A 19,387-nucleotide genomic window follows, 5' to 3' on the forward strand; every position below is an offset into this window, starting at 1 on the left:
ACCATTCAAAGCAGGATCCAGATGTAATCGATCTGGAAAGTTCAAGAAACAGTCTACAAGGTCAACAGACTAAAGACATCTTAAGAAGCTTCACCAAATGAGTTTATTGTGTATCTCGGCATAAAAATAGCACGCAATCTCCCAGTACTGTTTACAAATTCAAAACTGTAGAAAAACTTACCTACCTACCTATTATAACGAACCCATACTGAAAAGTACTTAAGTTTTGTGATATTACAACTACAATTGAGTTAAAAACGTAGAAGTGAAAATGGAGCTGTTTTCACGCACTCGAATTGAAACTAAACCAAATTCAAAAGCCATTCAGGACTAAGAGCAAGTGTTACGTCAGCAGTCCCCGCACGGGAAGAATTCAGGCTGATAGAATATACTGATTCTAATTGGTTGGGTCGATGACGACTCGTTTTTGACCTAGCCAGTTGTTCAATCATCCTTCACAAAGCTAAACTAAAATATTCCTCAATACAACGATACGAATTTTATTTTTTAATGGCGTAAAATAGAGCTGCTTTAATCAGCATTTAATTTACTACGTTGACAAAATTACAATCGTATTCGTGTAAGATATGATATTAAGTTTCTAAGTTTACCCTTTAACAAGTCATCTCTGTGAAAATTACATTTTTAAGGATCTGATGGTATTGTATGGTAAATGTAGCCTCTTACTCCCCCGCTTTGTACATTATCCGAGTATAGATGACACATTACAAAATTCCTCTTAAGTATATTATCTCTGTCAGAAAATGGGTTTGAATTATTTCACAAGCTTTCCTTTATCTGATACCGCACATGTTAATGTCGTGTAATCTTTTACAAAACTATTACGCGAAGGTGTTCGTATTTGAGTCGCGAGACCAAATCAAGCCAATTAGAAATTAATTAATTGGACATATATAAAGCGCGAATGATCAAATAGCGATTGATTTTGAAGTCCCATTTTTGAACCAATCACAGAGCTAGAGTTATTCGAAATGGTCCTGCTAACAAACGTTAGAAATACTCCATTAACTATCATGCTACCTCTCTGGCTCTGAATGTGAACTTTCAGTGTATAAGTGGTATAAAGATATAATTTCAAGAATGACTCTACTGAGTTCTATACATCAAGCTCTCCACTCTTGGAAGGCAGCCATTAAACGCACTCCTCTGAGGACATTAGAAGAGGATTAATGTATTCAAAACCTTCAAACTCCGACTGGTCGATGGTCTCGAGCATTTTCCTGTAATGAAAAAGTAAAACATGAATCTGATTTCCGTACTCCAATTTGCCTTACCGAGTCATCGATAATCAACACCCATTTTTTTTTTTTTCTGTATGTTGAAATCATAGCAGTGCTTCAGTAAATTTAACTTACGGGTCATCTGGTGTAAGTTGAACAGGTTCGTTGGTGAATTGAGGATCAAAGTTTTCCAGTCCATACTGATCTTCTATCCTTGGCTTGAACGGGGGAGCCACTTGTCGTGCTTCCAACTGTTAGAGTACACAAAAAGAACATTTATAATTGCTCATATTGCCGCCATCTGCGAAACAGTCTACAAATCTTAACACTGACTCCAAGGGCCCGTTTAACGGAAGCTGCGGTAACTTTACGGCCCCGAAGCCATAGTTTAAGATCTCGTCTTATGAATAGTAGTGTGGATCTAGGCCAAATAACAACTCCATACTGTTTCGTTTCCAAAATTTCATTGTTTTAATTTGAAACATATCAAAATCTTGATTTCGAGGCAACCGATAACTGGCGAGACTTTCGTCTGGAAGAATGCTCCAGATTGCACACTGAATCTAGGTCAAAGCGGGGGTCTCAGGGAGCTGAATCTTGAAAGACGAGCCTTCAGTGTTTGGAAAAGTTGAATTTGAAGCATTCTATTTTGAATCTCGAACCGCTGACAGAATTTTCTTCGCTGGAGCTCAAGAGGTCTTTAGTTTAGGGCAATAATAAATGTAAACCAATGATAATAAACCAATGTAAAGCCTGCTAAAAATATACGAAATATGAGAAACGAAATCAGAAATGATAAAATATGAAAGGCTGTACAAACCTGTTCCCAATCGACCGTCCGGAAGAACACATGTGATGTTATATCTGCAAATCCTGTCTGAGGATGACAACCTAAACGTTCGATGGGGTTCTAAAGACATCATCAACAAAGAGTTAACCGCTTGCATACAATAAGCTATGGCGTCTTTATATTTATCATATTTAATTGAAGCCCTTCATATGGATAGAAAATCTGCCCTCTCTCGCGCATTGTGTTATGCCTAGCATACGGGAACTACAATTCCTCGAGTCATCCCAATAAACATACTACTTTTTCACAAAACGATGTTTTACTGTTTCGTTGTTTTGATATCCCCTTCCTTCTATAAACCTTCTTGGTCTTCAAAAACCTTTTGAACGTTTTGCAACATTGGCTGACTGTGAGAAGGAAATATCTTTAAGAAAAGTTGGCAAGCAAATTCATTACAAGGCTAGTTTTGTTTTTCCTTCGTCCTCAAATTTCTAACTTTTTTTTAAAACAGTCTTACCTTGTTGAGAAATCCTTTGAGTATTGACGCAGCTTTTACAGATAAGGATCTAGGAATTCTTATAGGTTTTTCTAAAATGACTAAAAACAGGAATGTAAACTAACATTAGCTTTTGGCAGAGATTAGAGCTTTCTAAGATTAAAAAATTAAAAACAAAAATTATAATCGTAACGGCCAATAAGAGAAGGTATAATAGGAGCCAATGATAACTCAAAGAAAGAACAAGCAGGCTGCCTAAAGCGCGGGAAAACACGGGTGACCAAGACGCATCTGATTGGTCGAGAGGGTGGCTTTCCTCGATCATACCAATCCAATATGGCGGCTTTGGCACTTCATCGGAGAATTTAGCACATTCCCGCTAGAAATTAAGCCTGCCGTGTAGGCGTATTGCGTGAAGGTGGAGGTGAAGGAGAATCTAAGATCAAAACTGCAAGCTGAGTTCACCAGATGAGACAGATCTATACAGGAAATGGATTGAGCTGCGAGTACCAGTTGTTCGTAAAGCGTGATCGTCCTCTGTTGTCTGTGATGTTGACTGACGTTTCAAGAACCTGAGTGAGTCATCATTACAGGCAAATATTACAAGAAAATCTGCTTCGTTGAAACTGCTTTGTTTGCTTTTTAGTTACTAGCTGCAAGACTGGAGAAGCGTTCGTAAACTGTGACTGGTAAGTATGTAAAAGTAAGTCATCGTGTTCGTTTAACAATTAGTTCAATGATTTACGTTACAATTCTTTCAGATCTATTCTAGCACCAAAGCTTCTCAATAACATTTGCATTTATGATGCATGACACCGAAAGAAAATTTGTGATGAGAAGTTCAAGTACTCAGGGCACGCGTATCTAGTATCTAACATTATGTTTAATTTACGGGCAAACCTTGAAAGAGATAATCTTCCGTATTTTGATCAGGGTTTTCTGCACTTCCTACAACATCAAAAGGTGATCTACCAGCTAACATTTCAAACATGAGTACTCCTAAAGCCCACCAGTCGACACTGAAGCCTGCAAAAAATGAGAAAAAATAGCCACCATAGTGGCACATGTAGTGGTTAAGACGCAAAAAGTTAGATTGCAAGGTCTGCGTTTGAAGTTTAGCCATGCCATCAGTGCCTCTCTCCCCCCATTAGTTTTATTGGTTACAGTGTCGCGGAAACTTGTCAAAATACTATGGTTGGGAGGGGGGTTATAGATGTCCACTATAGACTAGCATCTATCCTGATGGAGTAACAATAATTGTCACTTCACATCAAGATAAGCTCCGATGTCCTGGCGAAATGGACCCCTAGGGTTCATATTTACTGGCGGACTTGGAGCCCCCCTGACAGAAATGGACCCCTGGGGTTTTGTAGAGGTTCCCTGGGGGAGCGTCCAAATCCGCTGTGGCATCGGCCATAAACCGTAATGGACCACCGTGTTCACGAGACCTTAATCTATCTACATACCATAATCTTCCCCTCGAAGAATTTCAGGCGCAATGTAGTTTGGCGTTCCGCAAAACGTGCTTGTTGTATCACCGGGACGAAGACCTTCCTGCGAAACGAAGTTTGCAGGACAATTAGTTCATCCTTCAATAAGAAAAGACGGCAGATTTATGATATCACTTAAGGATCTTTTAAAAGGGTCAACTTACTTTACACATTCCGTAATCTGTAAGTTTCACATGGCCGTCAGAATCAAGTAACACATTGTCTAGTTTGAGATCCCGGTAAATCACACCTAACAACAAAAACACACATCAGCTAATAAGGAACAGGAAAAAAAAAATTATATTTCAGTACCTTGTTGTGCGTGAAATCATCAAATGTTTGTAACGTAAATGGGTCATACCTCTTTCATGTAAAAAGTTGAGTGCACATGAAATTTCAGCAGAATAAAACCTAAGGATGAGTTATGAATTAGTATACCGGCATATAATGTTTCCTCTCACAATTCACTTCTGTCACTAAAGCATTAGTGTGACCAATCAAGACGTTTCAAGTCTAAAAAACTGTCGAAATGTATCAATTAGGTCGACCAAAATAGGAATTTCAGTTGAGTATGAAATAACATTTGATGTTTGACAAACTGTCTAACTGACTGACTGACCAACAGGCTGGGTTGCAGAATGCCTGAGTGAGTGTTTACCTTGCATGGTCTTCAGGTAATCTCCTCTGTCTTTGCATGTGATACATAAGGTCACCACCACTCACAAACTCAATAACAAAAAACAACCTGCAAGAAAGTAAACCGATCATAAAAATCACTTTAAAAAAAGGTTTCCATTTGTTGTTTTTTTTTTGGTAATCCTCTGCTCTTTTGCAGAGAATTTCAAAGTTCTTTTCACCTGCTAGCCGTTTGGAAACAAGAATGTAGTCCAACCAGGAATGGATGATTTGATGCTTGTTCAAAGACATGTTTCTCTGTTTGAACCCAGTCAATATCCTTGAGAAATAAAGCAAACCATTACACCAGTTAACAAATTAGGGATACAAAACAATCCTACCTAGCTGCTATCATACCGTTAGCTACACAACAGCCACGGTTGGCTTGAGTGTTTACAAACTTTCCATTCTAGTCTAGAAACACATTTAGTACTTAACAAAAGGTTGCTAGCCAGGCCTTCTTTGCCAATCAATTCTTTGTGGCTCAGTGGTTGAGCAGAAAAGTCAGTACTCAAGCCATGTGGCCCAATCAGCAGGAGCTTGAGCTTATCCTGGTTTCCTAACCATGAAGCAATTTGGAGTATCACTACCCCCCCCCCCCCCTCCAGGCTTCTCTGACAACTCTGGGTGGAGAGAGGTACTGTGAGAGTAAAGTGTTTTCCCCAAGAACACAACACACTGACCAGCCAATCTTACATCCAAACTCTCAACCCGAAGTCCAGCACACTTATCCTACCGCCACTGCATGGTTGAGCAGAGTTTCTTGAAATTCTAGGGTCCAAGATTCATGCCCTCACAGGGAGCTCATATTTTTTTTGTCCCACCCCACACTGGTGACCAAAATGAATAATAACTTTCTTAATTTGCCCACTAAACTCAGAATTTACCATGATCTCTATTTACCCCATATTACTTCCTCATAATTATGAGTAAAAGGGAAGCCAAGATCAAAATTTCTATGTAACCATACTTTTAGCCTGAAATATGACAATTCTGATAAAACTGATTGAGCCTAAAACTTTTCTTCAACACCTACAAATTTCTTGAAAGTCATTTAACGAGAGAAGACTACAAACATGCAATTTTAAGCACAAACACCAACCTCATCATCATTAACAAGCTCTTTCTTGACAACTTTCATTGCATATATTCTCTTATTTTTCTTTAACTCCACCTGGTGGGAGAAGAAAATAGAAAACATTCATTAGCAAGTTTCATACTATTACTTTTCCTGAGCAATAAGTTAATAATAATAATAATAATAATAATAATAATAATAGGATTATTTTAATTACACTATACAAACAAAACTACAGGATACTGCTCAAAGGGCTACAACCTGGTACGATGCAAACTTTCTCAAAGGGAACTATGATAAAAACGGAACAATGGTAATGAGAGGAGGCAGACTGAACGATAAACAAATAGAGCTAAATGTTAATGGGACAGCCATTAAGTCGTACAATCCTATCAAGTTACTGGGTGTAAACACTGATGATAATTTAGATTTTTCTGACCACATAAGTAACATTTGTATAAAAGGTAGCCAAAGGGTAGGCGTAATTAATAGATTAAGGAAGTTAATCCCAGTTAAGGTTAAAATTACAACTTTTTAAGGCTGCTATCCTGCCTTATTTAACTTATTGTAGTACTATATGGAATTGTTATAAAGCTAGTGATTCTAGAATATTAGAGAGGGTACAGGAATGGGGCCTTGGGGCTGTTTACTGTGATAGCATATCATCATATAGCGATCTTCTCAAAAAGGCCAAATTAACAACCTTATACAATAGAAGATTACATGATAGAGCCATGTTCATGTATAAAGTTAGAAACCATCTGTGCCCTAATAATATTAAGAACTTGTTTCACATTAATAATAATAGATATAATTTAAGAAACAATGATTTCATTATGCCCAGAGTAAGCACAACACGTTATGGTAAGCACTCTCTTAGGTACTTAGGTCCAGTAATCTGGTCTAAGTTAGATGGAAAAACAAGAACACTAAGAACGCTACAAGAATTTAAAAGTGCTTTACATACATTAGATATACAAAGTTTAATCTCTTCAGACAATTCCAAGAACTGTATTTTATATAAATCTTATTATTTTATATTATCAGTATTGTATTTCTAATCTTTTAGGTAATTTTAATTACACAGGGTAGGGTAGTACATATATATAGGGTCAACTATACAGAGCAGGACTGCCTATATTATGCATTTTATATATATTGGTCAAGATTAGTTTAGTTTAGGTGTCCTTATTTAGTGGGAAAATGCTATTGATTTGACAAATTAATAAATTTTATTATTATTATTATTATTATAATTATAATTATTAATGGTGTTCATATAATTCTGAGGATGAAACTCACCAGCAAAACTTTAGCATAGCTGCCTCTTCCTATTACTCTGAGAAGAGTAAAGTCGTTCAATGAAATCAAGAAATTGCTTCCGGATGATGCTTCTTTAGCCTTAGATCCATGTGAATAATCTACACTAACAAGCCCTCGCTTACGAGTTGCTGGACTGTCACTTCTCGCTGTGTTCATGAAAGAAATGTGAGGAATGAAATGTAAATGAATGTTCTACACCTGTCAAACAATCATCCTAATTACGAATTTTCTAAACTGGGAAAGAGAAAAATATGACACACTCATCAGTAATGTTATGGAGGATCAATTTCAAATTTTAACATCATCAATTAGTGGTTAATAATTCTATAATTACTCTAATAAGCCCAAAAGGGTCTTGTTTATTTTCAGGACTTTCAAATGAAGGGTGTGTCAAAGATAAAGGTAGGCTATTTCAGATATAGTTGAAAGTCAAAATAGGAGTTCTTTTTTTCTCATAAACTATTACATCATCTTTTGTGAATTCCCTATACAAAAGCATACATTTATATGGCCTCTGGTGAAAGCTTTCAGCATGAAATTATAATTTAAAAATAAGTAGATAAATATTAAGTTAAAATTCTCAAAATATAATTTCTTGCTTACTTCTTTTGGGTCCTGGTGCTTCCTCTGCTGGAGGAAGTTTTGTACCTACTGCCCCAATGGGTGGGAGTGATGAGTGAATTGTTTGACTTGATGGATGCTAAAAGGAGTAAATAACCCATTACTGAGAAGAAAAACCAAACAAACTAGGCCAGGTTAAAAATATGGCTCAGTACAAAAAGTTATGTCATCCACAGATAACTCACTGGTTGTTGTCCACATTGGATTTTTATCAGCTTGTGGCATTTTTTGTGAACAACTAGCTTACATTCAAGGCATTTGTAACCCTACAAGATATCAAAGCAAAGGTAAAGTCAAATGTGGAACTGAAAGTAAAACAAAGAAAAATCATATTTATATTTTAATGCTAAGGTGTACAAGTACTTCAAAGACAAAGTACAATAATGTATTTCTTTGTTTGCTTTATCAAATGCTGCTTTATTGAGCACAGTGCTTGTTGAATACCTGTCTACCAAGTCCCCAAATTCTATCTGAACAAAAGGAACAAGCAGCAAGCTGAAACAAAGATAAAGATAAGTCAGTTTTGAACCTCAAGGTTGTATCCATTCAAACAATTGTGGTGGTCATACACCCTATACTCCAAGAGGATACACAAAGCAACTGAAGTTAACCCTTTAACTTTCAGAGGTGTTTAACATGTTACCTCTCCCTATAACACCCACACATTATCTGGCAAACAGGTAATGAGAATATTCTAACTTATCAGGTTGATGTTGTTATCTTGACCTAACAGCATATTATTGTGATTAATTTACAAGGGAATGTGTAGTAGTTAGAGGAGAGAATTGACAATCAGGTCTTGGGAGTTAAAGGGTTAATTGTAAGTTCCAACTGAAATAAAATCCACTCACCCGACTAAATCTCTTTGCCACAAATGAATGACCATTAACAATGTGTATCTTTCTCCATCTCTTTGCTCCTCGTCTATATATATTCCCTAGGGAATAGCATTGTGTGAATACTTCATCAATTGCTAGTGGAATCTTACAGCTAAAACAAAGGCAATTCACTGAATATAGTATCCTTACACAAAAACTTTAAACATTTCATTTCAACCAACAAACAGCTCTTCACATTTGACTCTGATTACATCTCCCCCTTCCACCTTGTTGTCTAAAGCCCTTTCTCTGTGACCTATGGCCAACAACTGTTTGTTTTGGGACTGTTCGCCTCAGGTTCAAACCATTTACATTATTTTGTACTCTCAGTATTGTATCTACTAATCATGAAAACTCTTATAATTATTAATCCATAGTAATTGCTTTTTCACATTCTTCCTTCATCATCACTGTAAAATGATGAATTTTTCAAGAAACAATATTTTTTACATGTATCACACAGCTCAAACATGTTATCTTTTGAATTCATAAGACTCCACAGCTCTCTATGGCCTGTTCAAGAACCTTTGCAGCTTCCCACGACCTACAGTTGAAAAGTTAGTTCCACAATGGTATAATGGTTATGTAATGAAGTCATTTTTCTTCTCAAACCAATAACTTTCACAATTAAATTTCATGGCTCTCTAGTGAGGGTAGTTCCCTATAATTCATAATTCCAACACTGAGTTTTCACTTTTCTTTTTTTAAAGCAAATAGTTGAGATCAAGTTGGAGTAGAATTTATATAACACAAAAAGAAGAACACTTTTTTTTTATTCCATCCAAACAAGTTATTCAGCCAACCCAACTAGCAAACTACTTTTCCTTGCAAAAAGACAATAAATCTGAATTGATTGCCTGAAAAACACTATGTTGTTAAAAGATTTTATATATTTAGCATTGTTATTAGTATTATCATAATAACAAATTCTCTTGCACACAGAAATATGATATCACTGCACACATGAATTTATATGATCTTTTAGAGTCATGCACATGTACAAAGTACTTAACTTTTATATCAGAAGAATTTTTTTGTTGCACACATGCTTGAAACACAACACAAAGGGTTAAGAGTCTGTTTTCCCATGGAGAGTTACAATTTCAATTGATAATATTAATATTGTTTTATTCTTTTTCTGTAGGGAAGACAATTAACTTACACTTCCAATGACGGTACCATGTGAGCCACAAATAATAATACTTCCAAAGGATCTAACTAAAAAATCTTGTGGCGACTGATGTGATGCAGCACTAAGTCAAGAGCAACTTACTGTGTGTACAGACCCTAATTCTGAAATAAGTTGAGCAAAACAGTTACTACCATGAAAATGTTTACCTATCCTAGAAGAAACAGTTAATCCTTTGAATTCTTCACCGCATGCAATAGAATGAGGACGTCTGGCTTTTCTGCCACTGCTGGAGGTTTGTATTTCTGATTCGTGTGATTCCTCTGTTTCATTATTTTGCCGTGTGAACACAGAACTAAGACTTCCGGAAATGTTCCGGTGTGCCCGTTTGATGGACCGGAAGAAGCGGGCAGAAGCTTGTCGCATGAAGCCAAACTTCTGATTTGCTTTGCTTGCTTCATATTCCTCTTCTATGCATGCTCCAAACAAGCCAGATATAGATAAAACATCTGATTCCATGTAACAGTTCTTTTTAGTTACAAGTTACAATCCCTTCAATCTTTTTGTCCTCAAAGGAAATTGAACAAAGCAAAAATTGGATCCAGGCAAAAAACTAGGATCAAAAAAGTTGATTGCTGCAAATTATCCACAAGAAACTCTTAAATAGTATTCTTTGGTGTAGAAAAATTGAGATGGTTGGAGGTTGACAGTTATGCTTCTCTGCAGGTGCCAACACTTAATATTGCTCAAGAAACATCTTGTTCAAACATAAAATTCCACTGGTTGGAAATCCATGAAAAAACAACTGCACATACTCAAAATCAAAAACCAGCAATTCCTCAAAATGCCTTGTACTGAGTAGTAAATTAATGCCCCGGAAATAAACTTCTGACTGTAAATGGCAGAAGTTGACGAATTATGCCTAGAAATTAAATCATCAAAACAACATTAATTTATTCTTTCACACATTTAAGAAAGTATACAATCAATACTGGTTGTTGATAGAATTTTTTAAAAAGGACCAGTAAAATGTCTGCTCCAGGCAATTGAAATTCATAATTAAATATTAAAACGTACAAGTTATGTACCAAACATAAAGTGGAACCTGCTGATATTTGTACCACAATGAGCCACTGACTAATTAAAAAAAAGGAACATGATTGGCTTATAAATAAATAATTAGATATACCTTTTGTTTTGAGTAACAAAAGGTTACAAAATTCAATTTCAAGTCTGGCTTGTCAGAACACTACTGACAGTACAATTGGAAATCAAACCAAGAAAAAAATGACTACAAAAAGCAAAATAATTGTCTCTAAAAGACTAACAATGCCATTTACTTTGTACAATTTCATGATAAAAGTGATAACCTTGTTATTATGAAAAGACAAATTACAAAACTAAACCCTCTGGAAGCTAGCTCAGGACCTGCACAAAAATGCACAATACTTATGGTAAATATTCTAATTGAAATACCTTCCCTTGTAACAATTTGAATCAAATCAACACCTAAAGGATACCCTGTAACAGACTACTTTCAATAGTTTCAGTTAATATTTTTGAAGTTGCAAGACAAACTTTGACCACCTCTGCCAAGAAAAATACAGGGCTTTGGTAAGTGCATCAGTGCTTGCCATTTGCAAGGCTGTGCTCTAAGAAAAATTGAAGGGAGCCCAGTGCTCTGAAACTTTGAAATCCAGGGTGCCCAGTATATGCTTTTTAGTAAAATACCAAGATTCCTGAGTCACCCACAAGCAAAAGTAAGGTGTCAGGGGCCACTGGGTGCTGTTACACCACAGCCCTTGTTATGTACTTAACGAGCAGTAACATGAAGTTAGCTGTAGAGAGAAATTGTTTCCCCTATTTGTAATATGTAGCACTCTTGAAAATAACTGGAATCACTGGATGGTTTGAACCTGAAGCAATCAGTGGGTTGTCAGAATGTTGTCAGTCCCTGTGACTGATATTTCAACAACCTGAGCTATGATTGGTCAATTCCCAATCATTTGTGTGGTACGACATGCTAACAAATGGACAGAAATTAAAAAATTGATGGGTTTTTCTTTTAAAATGACAGTCATTTGATGCCATTTTGAGTGACCAGCAATAGTTTCCTGAACCTGTCAGACACATGGATGAGCTATAAAACATATTCTACTGCTGGGTAACCTTTTCTTCTTATTCTGTATCATTATTTACACTATTATGAGTATTTTATTTACATCTTTGATTCATAGCTTGCACACTTTATGCTTCACACATAGATCAAATGCAAAAAAACTGTCCACTACTTGCAGCACAAACTAAAAAAGAAAGAGAGGTGATTTTATCACTCACTTGTTTCACCATCACAGAGTCGACCTGGTTCATCCGGAACTCCTTTAAACACTGAAGAGTGAAGAGGAATAAAATCAATCCCATTAAGTAGAAAAAGTATGAAAAAATTAAGTAAGACATAATTTTTTATATTCCTTTATTCAGCTCCTCTTTACTCTCCTCCATTTCTGAGAGAACTGCACTGGCTACCACTTAGCTATATCTCAGTGACACCGTACTTGCTTTTAAAGTGCCACTATGATCAAAATTTCGCATTGCCTTTTCTTTTCACTTCTGGAAACTAGAAGTAAGAAACACTTACCATGCCAAGTTTAATCGCAAAATTCTCACGGGAAGTATGATTATTTCAACCTTGTTTTTCGTTTTTGGTCGCCCGCCATTACTCAATTCAAAAATGGCCGAGTGTGGCAAAAAGAGTTGGCACTAGTTGGAGCCTTTCGGAAGTGACGTCATATGCGCAGCTCGACCGAAAAAACGTGGCTAAATTTATATGCCATTTGGAAGAAGAATTCGAGGAAGAATACATCTTATAAAACACCTAGAATTTCCACTGTGGAATCTCTCACAACACACGAAGCACAATGCGAAAGTGTGCATATGACATCACAGGCCAACTCATGTGTAAAACCGCTTTTCAGTTCAGTCACTGGCTCTCGGTTGCGAGCTGAGTAATGGCGGACGGGTTTTTTGTGAATTTCGGCCAGCTATATCAAGGCGTATTTCGCTTCCATCAACCTAAAAACTATCACATAATACAATTCTAACCATATTAACTTGATTGACGCTAAAAAATGTCAAAACCAGAGACAAAACTTTTCATCGTAGTGGCAATTTAAATGTATGACAGGTTCCACTCCCACATATCTCTCCTCAAAGTTTCTAACACATGGTGAGATAACTGGTCACATGACCAGAAGCTCCCAACTTCTGCATAATTTATACCCTTATATCGAACTAAATCTGGACAAAGGACTTTCTTTTATCGTACAGTAAGTCTATGGAACAGTTTAGATAATACCCTCAAACTCTGTAATTCTTCTTGTGATTTTAAGCATAAACTTAGTGCCAAATTCCTTGCTGCTTTCCTTTGTCATCACTCTTAGTTGTAACTTTGGCAAACATTTATTAACATTTTAGCTTCCTTAATTTTTCTTTTATACATTTTAGTATTGTAATTTTGTAATTTTTAGTTCATTGTCACTGAAAAACCCTCTTTAGGGAGTGTCAATAAAGTTTGTATTGTATTGTATTGTATTCTGAGCAAGAATTACCACCCTTGGAAAGTGCTCAACATGAGCACTAAGGGAAAAAGGAGTAAATCATTTTAAGAAGAATATTTAATTTATGGGAACTTAACTAAAGCAGTACTTTGGCACAAATGACCCTCAAAATCAACAGATTAAATTCGGAACTTAAAACCATGAGAAATAATACTTTCAACATGATAGCTTAAAATTTAAATTGTTTGTGTGAGTCTCATGCTCAATGTATGAGTCATACTCAATGAGACTTGAGAGCTCTTGATGTAACTTATTATTACCTCAAGCGAACATACATGAAATAATGCTCTATCAATTACACACAAAAGATTACCACACATAATCCATAGTCTGCAAGTACTTACAATGGACAACAAGCTCAGAATCTCTGTTAAGCTCATATAATCTTATTGCCTCATCAAGTTCTTCTTGAGTTGAAATGGTGCATGGGTCACCTAACAGATAAAGAAACGTATGCAAGATATTAATTAAATTCTCAAAAGAGAGGGAAAAGAAAACTCCTGGATCTCTGACTAGGATTTGCACCTCAAACCCTCTCAGTTCACAATCCAATTGCTCTACCATTGAGCTTGTGAGCTACTGCAGACCATGTTATTGATTCCTTTGTGTCTGACAATGGTCCTGCATACTACTAAGATCAATTATAGATTGAAGCCGTGTGTGTGCAACTAGGCAAAGACAAAAGGGTAAAGTTAAGGCTTGATCTTCTAATGATGTAAACTGAAAGGGGCAGAGCATCAGACAGGAAAAGCTAAAGGTCTGAGCTTTGATTCCTATATCATCATCATGGTTTACTTTTCCAAGTATTTTCCCCAAAATAGTTACTTTAAGATTTTTTGGCAGAAATTGGTGGGAAAGGGGTGTTGAGGCACTCGTAAAGATCACAGAAGAAAATCAACCACAGGTGATCAATTGTGAGTCTTACATCAGATGCTGTTCAGCAAATTACAATTGAGAGTCAATTGCAATTTCTCTCTACAATGTTGTACTTCTTTAATCTCTGTAATTGGTCAAGAAAACTTTCAAATTTTTTAACTAATCAGAAGTAAAACAAAACCCAATCACAACCTGGTTGCTCACAATTTTCCTCACCTCAGGTAGTTTGCTTGTTTTATGTTGCCATATCATTGGCATTTGAACAATTTCCCTTCTATATGATTGGCTGTTGTGATTCCTTGGGCAATTATTTTACACTCACACTCTAACACTCAAAAACTGGATTAAACAGCACTCCTTCAAATTTTACTATTTACTAAGAGGCTGATCACAAGAGAGCACTGACTGGTTGCCAATTTCACACATGTTGAGGGTGTAGTAGTAATATTCTAACATGAACAGGACAAAAGTCAGAAAGCCGACCAAACATGAATGATCCCAATATGTAAATTTCTTGTCGGGTGACTTAACTTATTCCCCTTCATAACACATGTATGTGTCTGGGAATTTTGATTATCAACATGGACCAAAGCTGATGGGATTGTCATAATTGATTCCTAATAACAAGACATTTCTCAGAGTGCAAATAAATCTAGTTCTTCTAAAACCACTGAAGTCTAGGGATACATTTATGCAAGATAAATTTCTTATCTGGGTCTCTTAACTTTTTCTCCTTCATAACAAATGTACGTGTCTGGGAATTTTGATTATCAACATGGACCAAAGATGACGGGATTGTCATAATTGATTCCTAGTGACAAGACATTTCTCAAAGTGCAAATAAATTTAATTCTTCTAAAAGCCAATGAGGTTGAAGGATATATTTATGCAAGATCGAGATGGATTACTTCCAAGCGCGTCATCGATCAATGTTACTAGACATAAGAATGTTTTTTTTACTTTGAAAAATTTATCTTGGGCTACTTTATACGCTGAAAATTTGAATCACAGAATTCCAACGAGTTATTTTGTTTTCCAGTCATTCGTATTAGGTTCTCGAAAAAATAATTAAGTCTTAAGAATGTTACTCTAGACAATATGGACAGCAATGAAATTAAGGGATGGATAAAATGTTATTTACAAACAACTACAGACGAAATGGAGGAGCGAATTTTTCCAAATTGTTGAGCTTCTTAGAGCTCAGCACGTTTCAATATAAGTGTTGTTACAACATCACTACAAGCCTTTTATGGCAAACTTAAAGTGATGTGATCAGTAGCGTATCAATATAAAATCCTATTTAGATCGTACCTAGGTAGCGTTTCGAAGGCACAGTCATTCACTAACCTTCTTCGTCGAGCCATTTCATCGTGAATTCATCTTCTTCGCCAAACCTGAATATGTCTCGCATTTCATCGCAGAATTTCTCCAGAGTTATTCGATTTTCCATGGACAAAACCATTATTGTCCTGATAATAATATAAATAATAAATTAACCTCCACGAAAATTGAAGTGAAATGTATGAATTTAGCGTCCACTAAATATGAAAATAAGCCGCATAAGAGTGCTACTCACCCATTATAAGCCGCTTTAACGGCGACCGCTTCGATTGAATTCATAGCTGGCATAGATCACGGTCGTGTAAATTGTTTAAGCCCTACAAATAAGCCCTCAAAGTAGAATGTCTTTGCGTTGATTCTTGAGTAAACTAGAGCTTTCTATGACTACATTTCCTACTACACATCTCCTTGGAATCTACATCGATCACGTGACATTCCAACCGGCGGAAGGTGCTTGGCGGTTTCGCGGTTACAAATCATGGTTACCAACACAACGTGGCTAGTGAATTTACACTTCTCATTTACAAAATAAAGTAAACAAAAGCAAAGCTCTTTTTCTTACCCGGCAAAATTTGCACGTAGATTGATAGGCAAATACAGCAAGCCTAATTCGCCTTGAAATCCTAACTCCTCATTTGCAACATTGAAATCCTGAGCAGAGGCCTCCAAGTTCCCCAACTCTTCTTGCTCTTCCTTGCTTCCATCCATCTCACGGTAGCTTGTCAATACACATGGATCAACTCCTTATGAACGAATAATAAGAGAGAAAATTGACCAAAAGTCGGATTGTGATAAACTATGAAATAGTACAATTTCACATTAGCGACAACATATCGTAGGCAAAAACACCTTCTCTTGACTTATTTTCTGTTAAGGGTACACTTGCCAACTCAAGCGTGCCAAGTCGTGTTTGATATTCATAGGGGGCTGCCTGCTTATCCAATTTGTCAGAGTTCAGATTTTAAATTGCGATACGCGCTTGGTTTCGAAAGGCTGGTTTATCGTATTGCAACCATAAAATAGTCTTGCAACACACATTTCTGGTAAAGAGGTTTGACACTTTCTTCTTGTTTATCACTTTCGTGAAGAGTAAAGCAGATGTAAAAAAATACAGCCGTGATTGCCAAGACAATCCTAGTTTTGTCAAATCCCGAGCTTGACAGGCTTTTAGAATTTATAAAAAATAAAACTGGTCTAATCGGAAATCGAAGGCTCTTTTCCGCGAGCGGGTGTAGGCGCGCGAGCGCGAGTAAGGGGTGCGCGAGGACACACGTGGGTTTTTATGGCTGGCGTAGATCTACATCTCATGATAGATGTTCAGGCGTTCCTGCACTCTTGTTCAAAGCGCGAAAAAAATCCATTACTTTCCATGCAGAAAGTCACGTCTTATAATATTTATGTAGTGTTTGTTCCTATTGGATAGATACCTTAGCTCTTACATAATCTGGATTCTCTTGCTTAGCACACCCTTAACCGCAGTCACGAGACTATCCATAGATCTATCATTGTATATTAAGTTCATGAGTATTCTAATAAAGCAGTTGTGTAGAGCACTTGGTCTGTGCACGTGTTACTCTATAGTAGTATACATCGAACCCTAACAGACAACCGTTCACCTCCACAATTCTCGTTTGTGACGTCATTTCCTTCATCATCAGACCCTTCCCACGTGTTGAGGACTGGATAGACATTCTTCCCTACTGATGTCATTCCAATGAGTTCTGTCATAGCGAAATTCCTGGTATCAAAAAGAGGAAGCGAAACGGAGACAAACAGCGTTCTTCTTGGGTGAGAAAAATGAAGATGGCATGCATGGTGATGAAAACGCACTCATCCTCCGCCGCTGGACTCGGCTCAATACGAAACAACTAGACTTTAGCGATAAAAAAACACTTTAAAGCAATTTAATATTCTAGCATCTAACAATTTGTCATTAAAGCTTTCAACCTTAAATAACATTATCCTGATTTAAGGAATTTTTCTGCTTTGATTCAAAGCCAGTCCAAATATTTCCTTTCAGTGCTCCCTCCTTTTTCGGCTCGAGAGCTTTTCGATGTACGATATTTTCTGTTATGCAAGAACTGAAAGTGTAACAACTGAGTCAAGCTCGCTAAAATCACGAAAAGCACGCAGTTCTCTTGCTTAAGACTTAATGTTATTCTTGGCCAAGAATTAGAACAAAAACTAGCTCGAAACGCACACGACCCGCCGATGTCCCGCGCTGTAAAGGGATTAGCTCTTCTGCCGGCTTGTTTAATCTTTGCAAGTCAAGGAAGTAAGATACGTTCGTCGCTCTAAAGTTATAGTATACCGGATATAAAGTGTTACGTCTATAAGCTAGCAGAAATTATCTGTTGTATATTCGCGGCAGGTACGTGCGTATGTAGAAGTTTTGTCCTCAAAATTGCTATATTTTTTTTCATCGAAAATAAACTATTTTTAACTTACCTTTGAAATGTCTGAAATCGATTATTTTCCGTCCTCCTTCTTTCAGATACGATCTAAGGCTCCGCCTTATACTTTTCTGCTCAAGTGTCTTTGAGGGGCATTTTGCATAAATTTTGAATGATTTTACAATGTAAAACAACGTGACAATCACAAGTCAAAATAATCATTACGTCATCTCTCTAGAGTGTAATTTGACTTTTAAATTAATTTTCCATTTTTGATGCACGGTTTTATCTGTTTTGCATGAATTTTCGCTTTCTAAAGATTATGGCTTTTACAATCAATGCAAAAGAAAAACAATAACGCAAAAAAAGGACAAAAAAAATGTTCAAAAGAGTGAAGACTCCGTTTAAAAAAGTGACTTAAAAACAAATTGAAATATCCCGGAGAAAAATATTATATTTACTGTCACGTAAAATTATACATCTCGATCAATTCAATAAATTTCAATTTCACGATATACTGCGGAAGAAATTCTTGACATTTTAAACACTCTTCCTATTGGATCTAAGGTAAGAAGATCAATACAAAGGATATAAATCAAATCTACAGTACGTTTATTGAAAAGTAGGGAGTTACTAGTTACACTATTAACCGGTGCAAGACCTAACTGAAGAAAGACTGAATAACTGTCAGAGAACACGTGACCGTGTAAACCTAGAAACTTCCTCCTAGCTCGTCTCAAAAGATGTTGACGACTTCAATTCCTTTACTTCTACACAGGTGAAACCACAGTTTTTCTAATCAATTTTTCTGAGTTATCAAATGCGGCAGATCTTCGTGCCTCCTACGGAATGCTTCGCTTTCGAAACGTGCTTTAGACGAGACATTTAGGTCTCTATCTTTTTCTTTTGGTTTCTATAATCATTGTTGCGCATAGCATTTCCCTAAGTACGTCGCAGTGATGTAATTGCGGATCGAGTTGCGCAGCATTCATATGGTCAGTTTATCACAAATGTAATCAGTTGAGGCTCTTCTGCTCCCTGTGCACCAGTAGTTGGCATAGTAAGTCGTTATGCCAGATTCTTCATGTCGCCGATTAAGATACATTTCGCCTTTCCAAATCTACTCCAAAAGATCTTATCACACCTGGGTAGCTTTACCCGGAGAGGGGTACTTCCTATAGTGATAGGCCAATGTAGATGTGCCGCTTGATGGGATCGCATTTTCACGACTGGACTGACTATAATGGGGTTGTGTTTTCGATAGATTCACATAAGAGAATAAAATCTCGCATTCTGATTGGTTAATGAAGCGAGGTATTTAACGTGGAATTGCAAGTTGAAAACGAGGTTGAGTGATATTGTTTTGCATCTACATATACATGGCAACTATCGTCCAATTGTAACACCACGACTGCGAGAAAATTTTTTGACAATGTCAT

General features: G+C 36.6%; 1 protein-coding gene and 1 long non-coding RNA gene across 4 annotated transcripts; one reads left to right on the top strand and one right to left on the bottom strand.

Annotated features, from left to right (window-relative positions):
• Positions 1-80: 80 nt before the first annotated feature.
• Positions 81-18,116, bottom strand: LOC111329197 (protein kinase C iota type). Of its 3 annotated transcripts, XM_022933823.2 has the most exons (22): positions 18,004-18,116; positions 17,172-17,293; positions 16,118-16,298; positions 15,562-15,683; positions 13,683-13,772; positions 12,059-12,109; positions 8,566-8,651; positions 8,159-8,209; positions 7,900-7,980; positions 7,697-7,793; positions 7,073-7,239; positions 5,795-5,866; positions 4,875-4,972; positions 4,676-4,762; positions 4,379-4,428; positions 4,182-4,267; positions 3,994-4,081; positions 3,428-3,553; positions 2,549-2,628; positions 2,062-2,151; positions 1,377-1,492; positions 81-1,241 (listed from the first exon to the last, which is right to left on the bottom strand). In XM_022933823.2, exons 2-22 carry the CDS (start codon positions 17,281-17,283, stop codon positions 1,154-1,156), a joined length of 2,019 nt encoding a protein of 672 aa, XP_022789558.2. In that variant the 5' UTR covers positions 17,284-17,293; positions 18,004-18,116; the 3' UTR covers positions 81-1,153. The 3 variants fall into 3 exon arrangements, with proteins under 3 accessions (XP_022789558.2, XP_088586121.1, XP_088586122.1); XM_088729995.1 differs by lacking the exons at positions 16,118-16,298; positions 17,172-17,293; positions 18,004-18,116 and adding an exon at positions 15,791-15,993; XM_088729996.1 differs by lacking the exons at positions 12,059-12,109; positions 13,683-13,772; positions 15,562-15,683; ... (1 more) ...; positions 17,172-17,293; positions 18,004-18,116 and adding an exon at positions 9,931-10,608.
• On the top strand, positions 8,640-12,168 carry LOC148725339 (uncharacterized). The gene is made up of 3 exons (XR_015990518.1): positions 8,640-9,149; positions 9,737-10,016; positions 11,986-12,168. It is a non-coding gene; the product is annotated as an uncharacterized LOC148725339 (long non-coding RNA).
• Positions 18,117-19,387: the final 1,271 nt, after the last annotated feature.

Source organism: Stylophora pistillata, chromosome 8 (assembly GCF_964205215.1).
Source record: "Stylophora pistillata chromosome 8, jaStyPist1.2, whole genome shotgun sequence".
NCBI lineage: Eukaryota > Metazoa > Cnidaria > Anthozoa > Scleractinia > Pocilloporidae > Stylophora > Stylophora pistillata.

Excerpts from the sequence above, each read along its gene's own strand:
- LOC111329197 (XM_022933823.2), bottom strand. The coding sequence starts at position 17,283 with ATGACAGAACTCATTGGAATGACATCAGTAGGGAAGAATGTCTATCCA. Across the intron at positions 13,773-15,561 it reads GAAATGGCTCGACGAAGAAG|GTGACCCATGCACCATTTCA; the intron begins GTTAGTGAATGA and ends TTTATCTGTTAG. Across the intron at positions 3,554-3,993 it reads TCTTCGAGGGGAAGATTATG|GCTTCAGTGTCGACTGGTGG; the intron begins GTATGTAGATAG and ends CATTTTTTGCAG.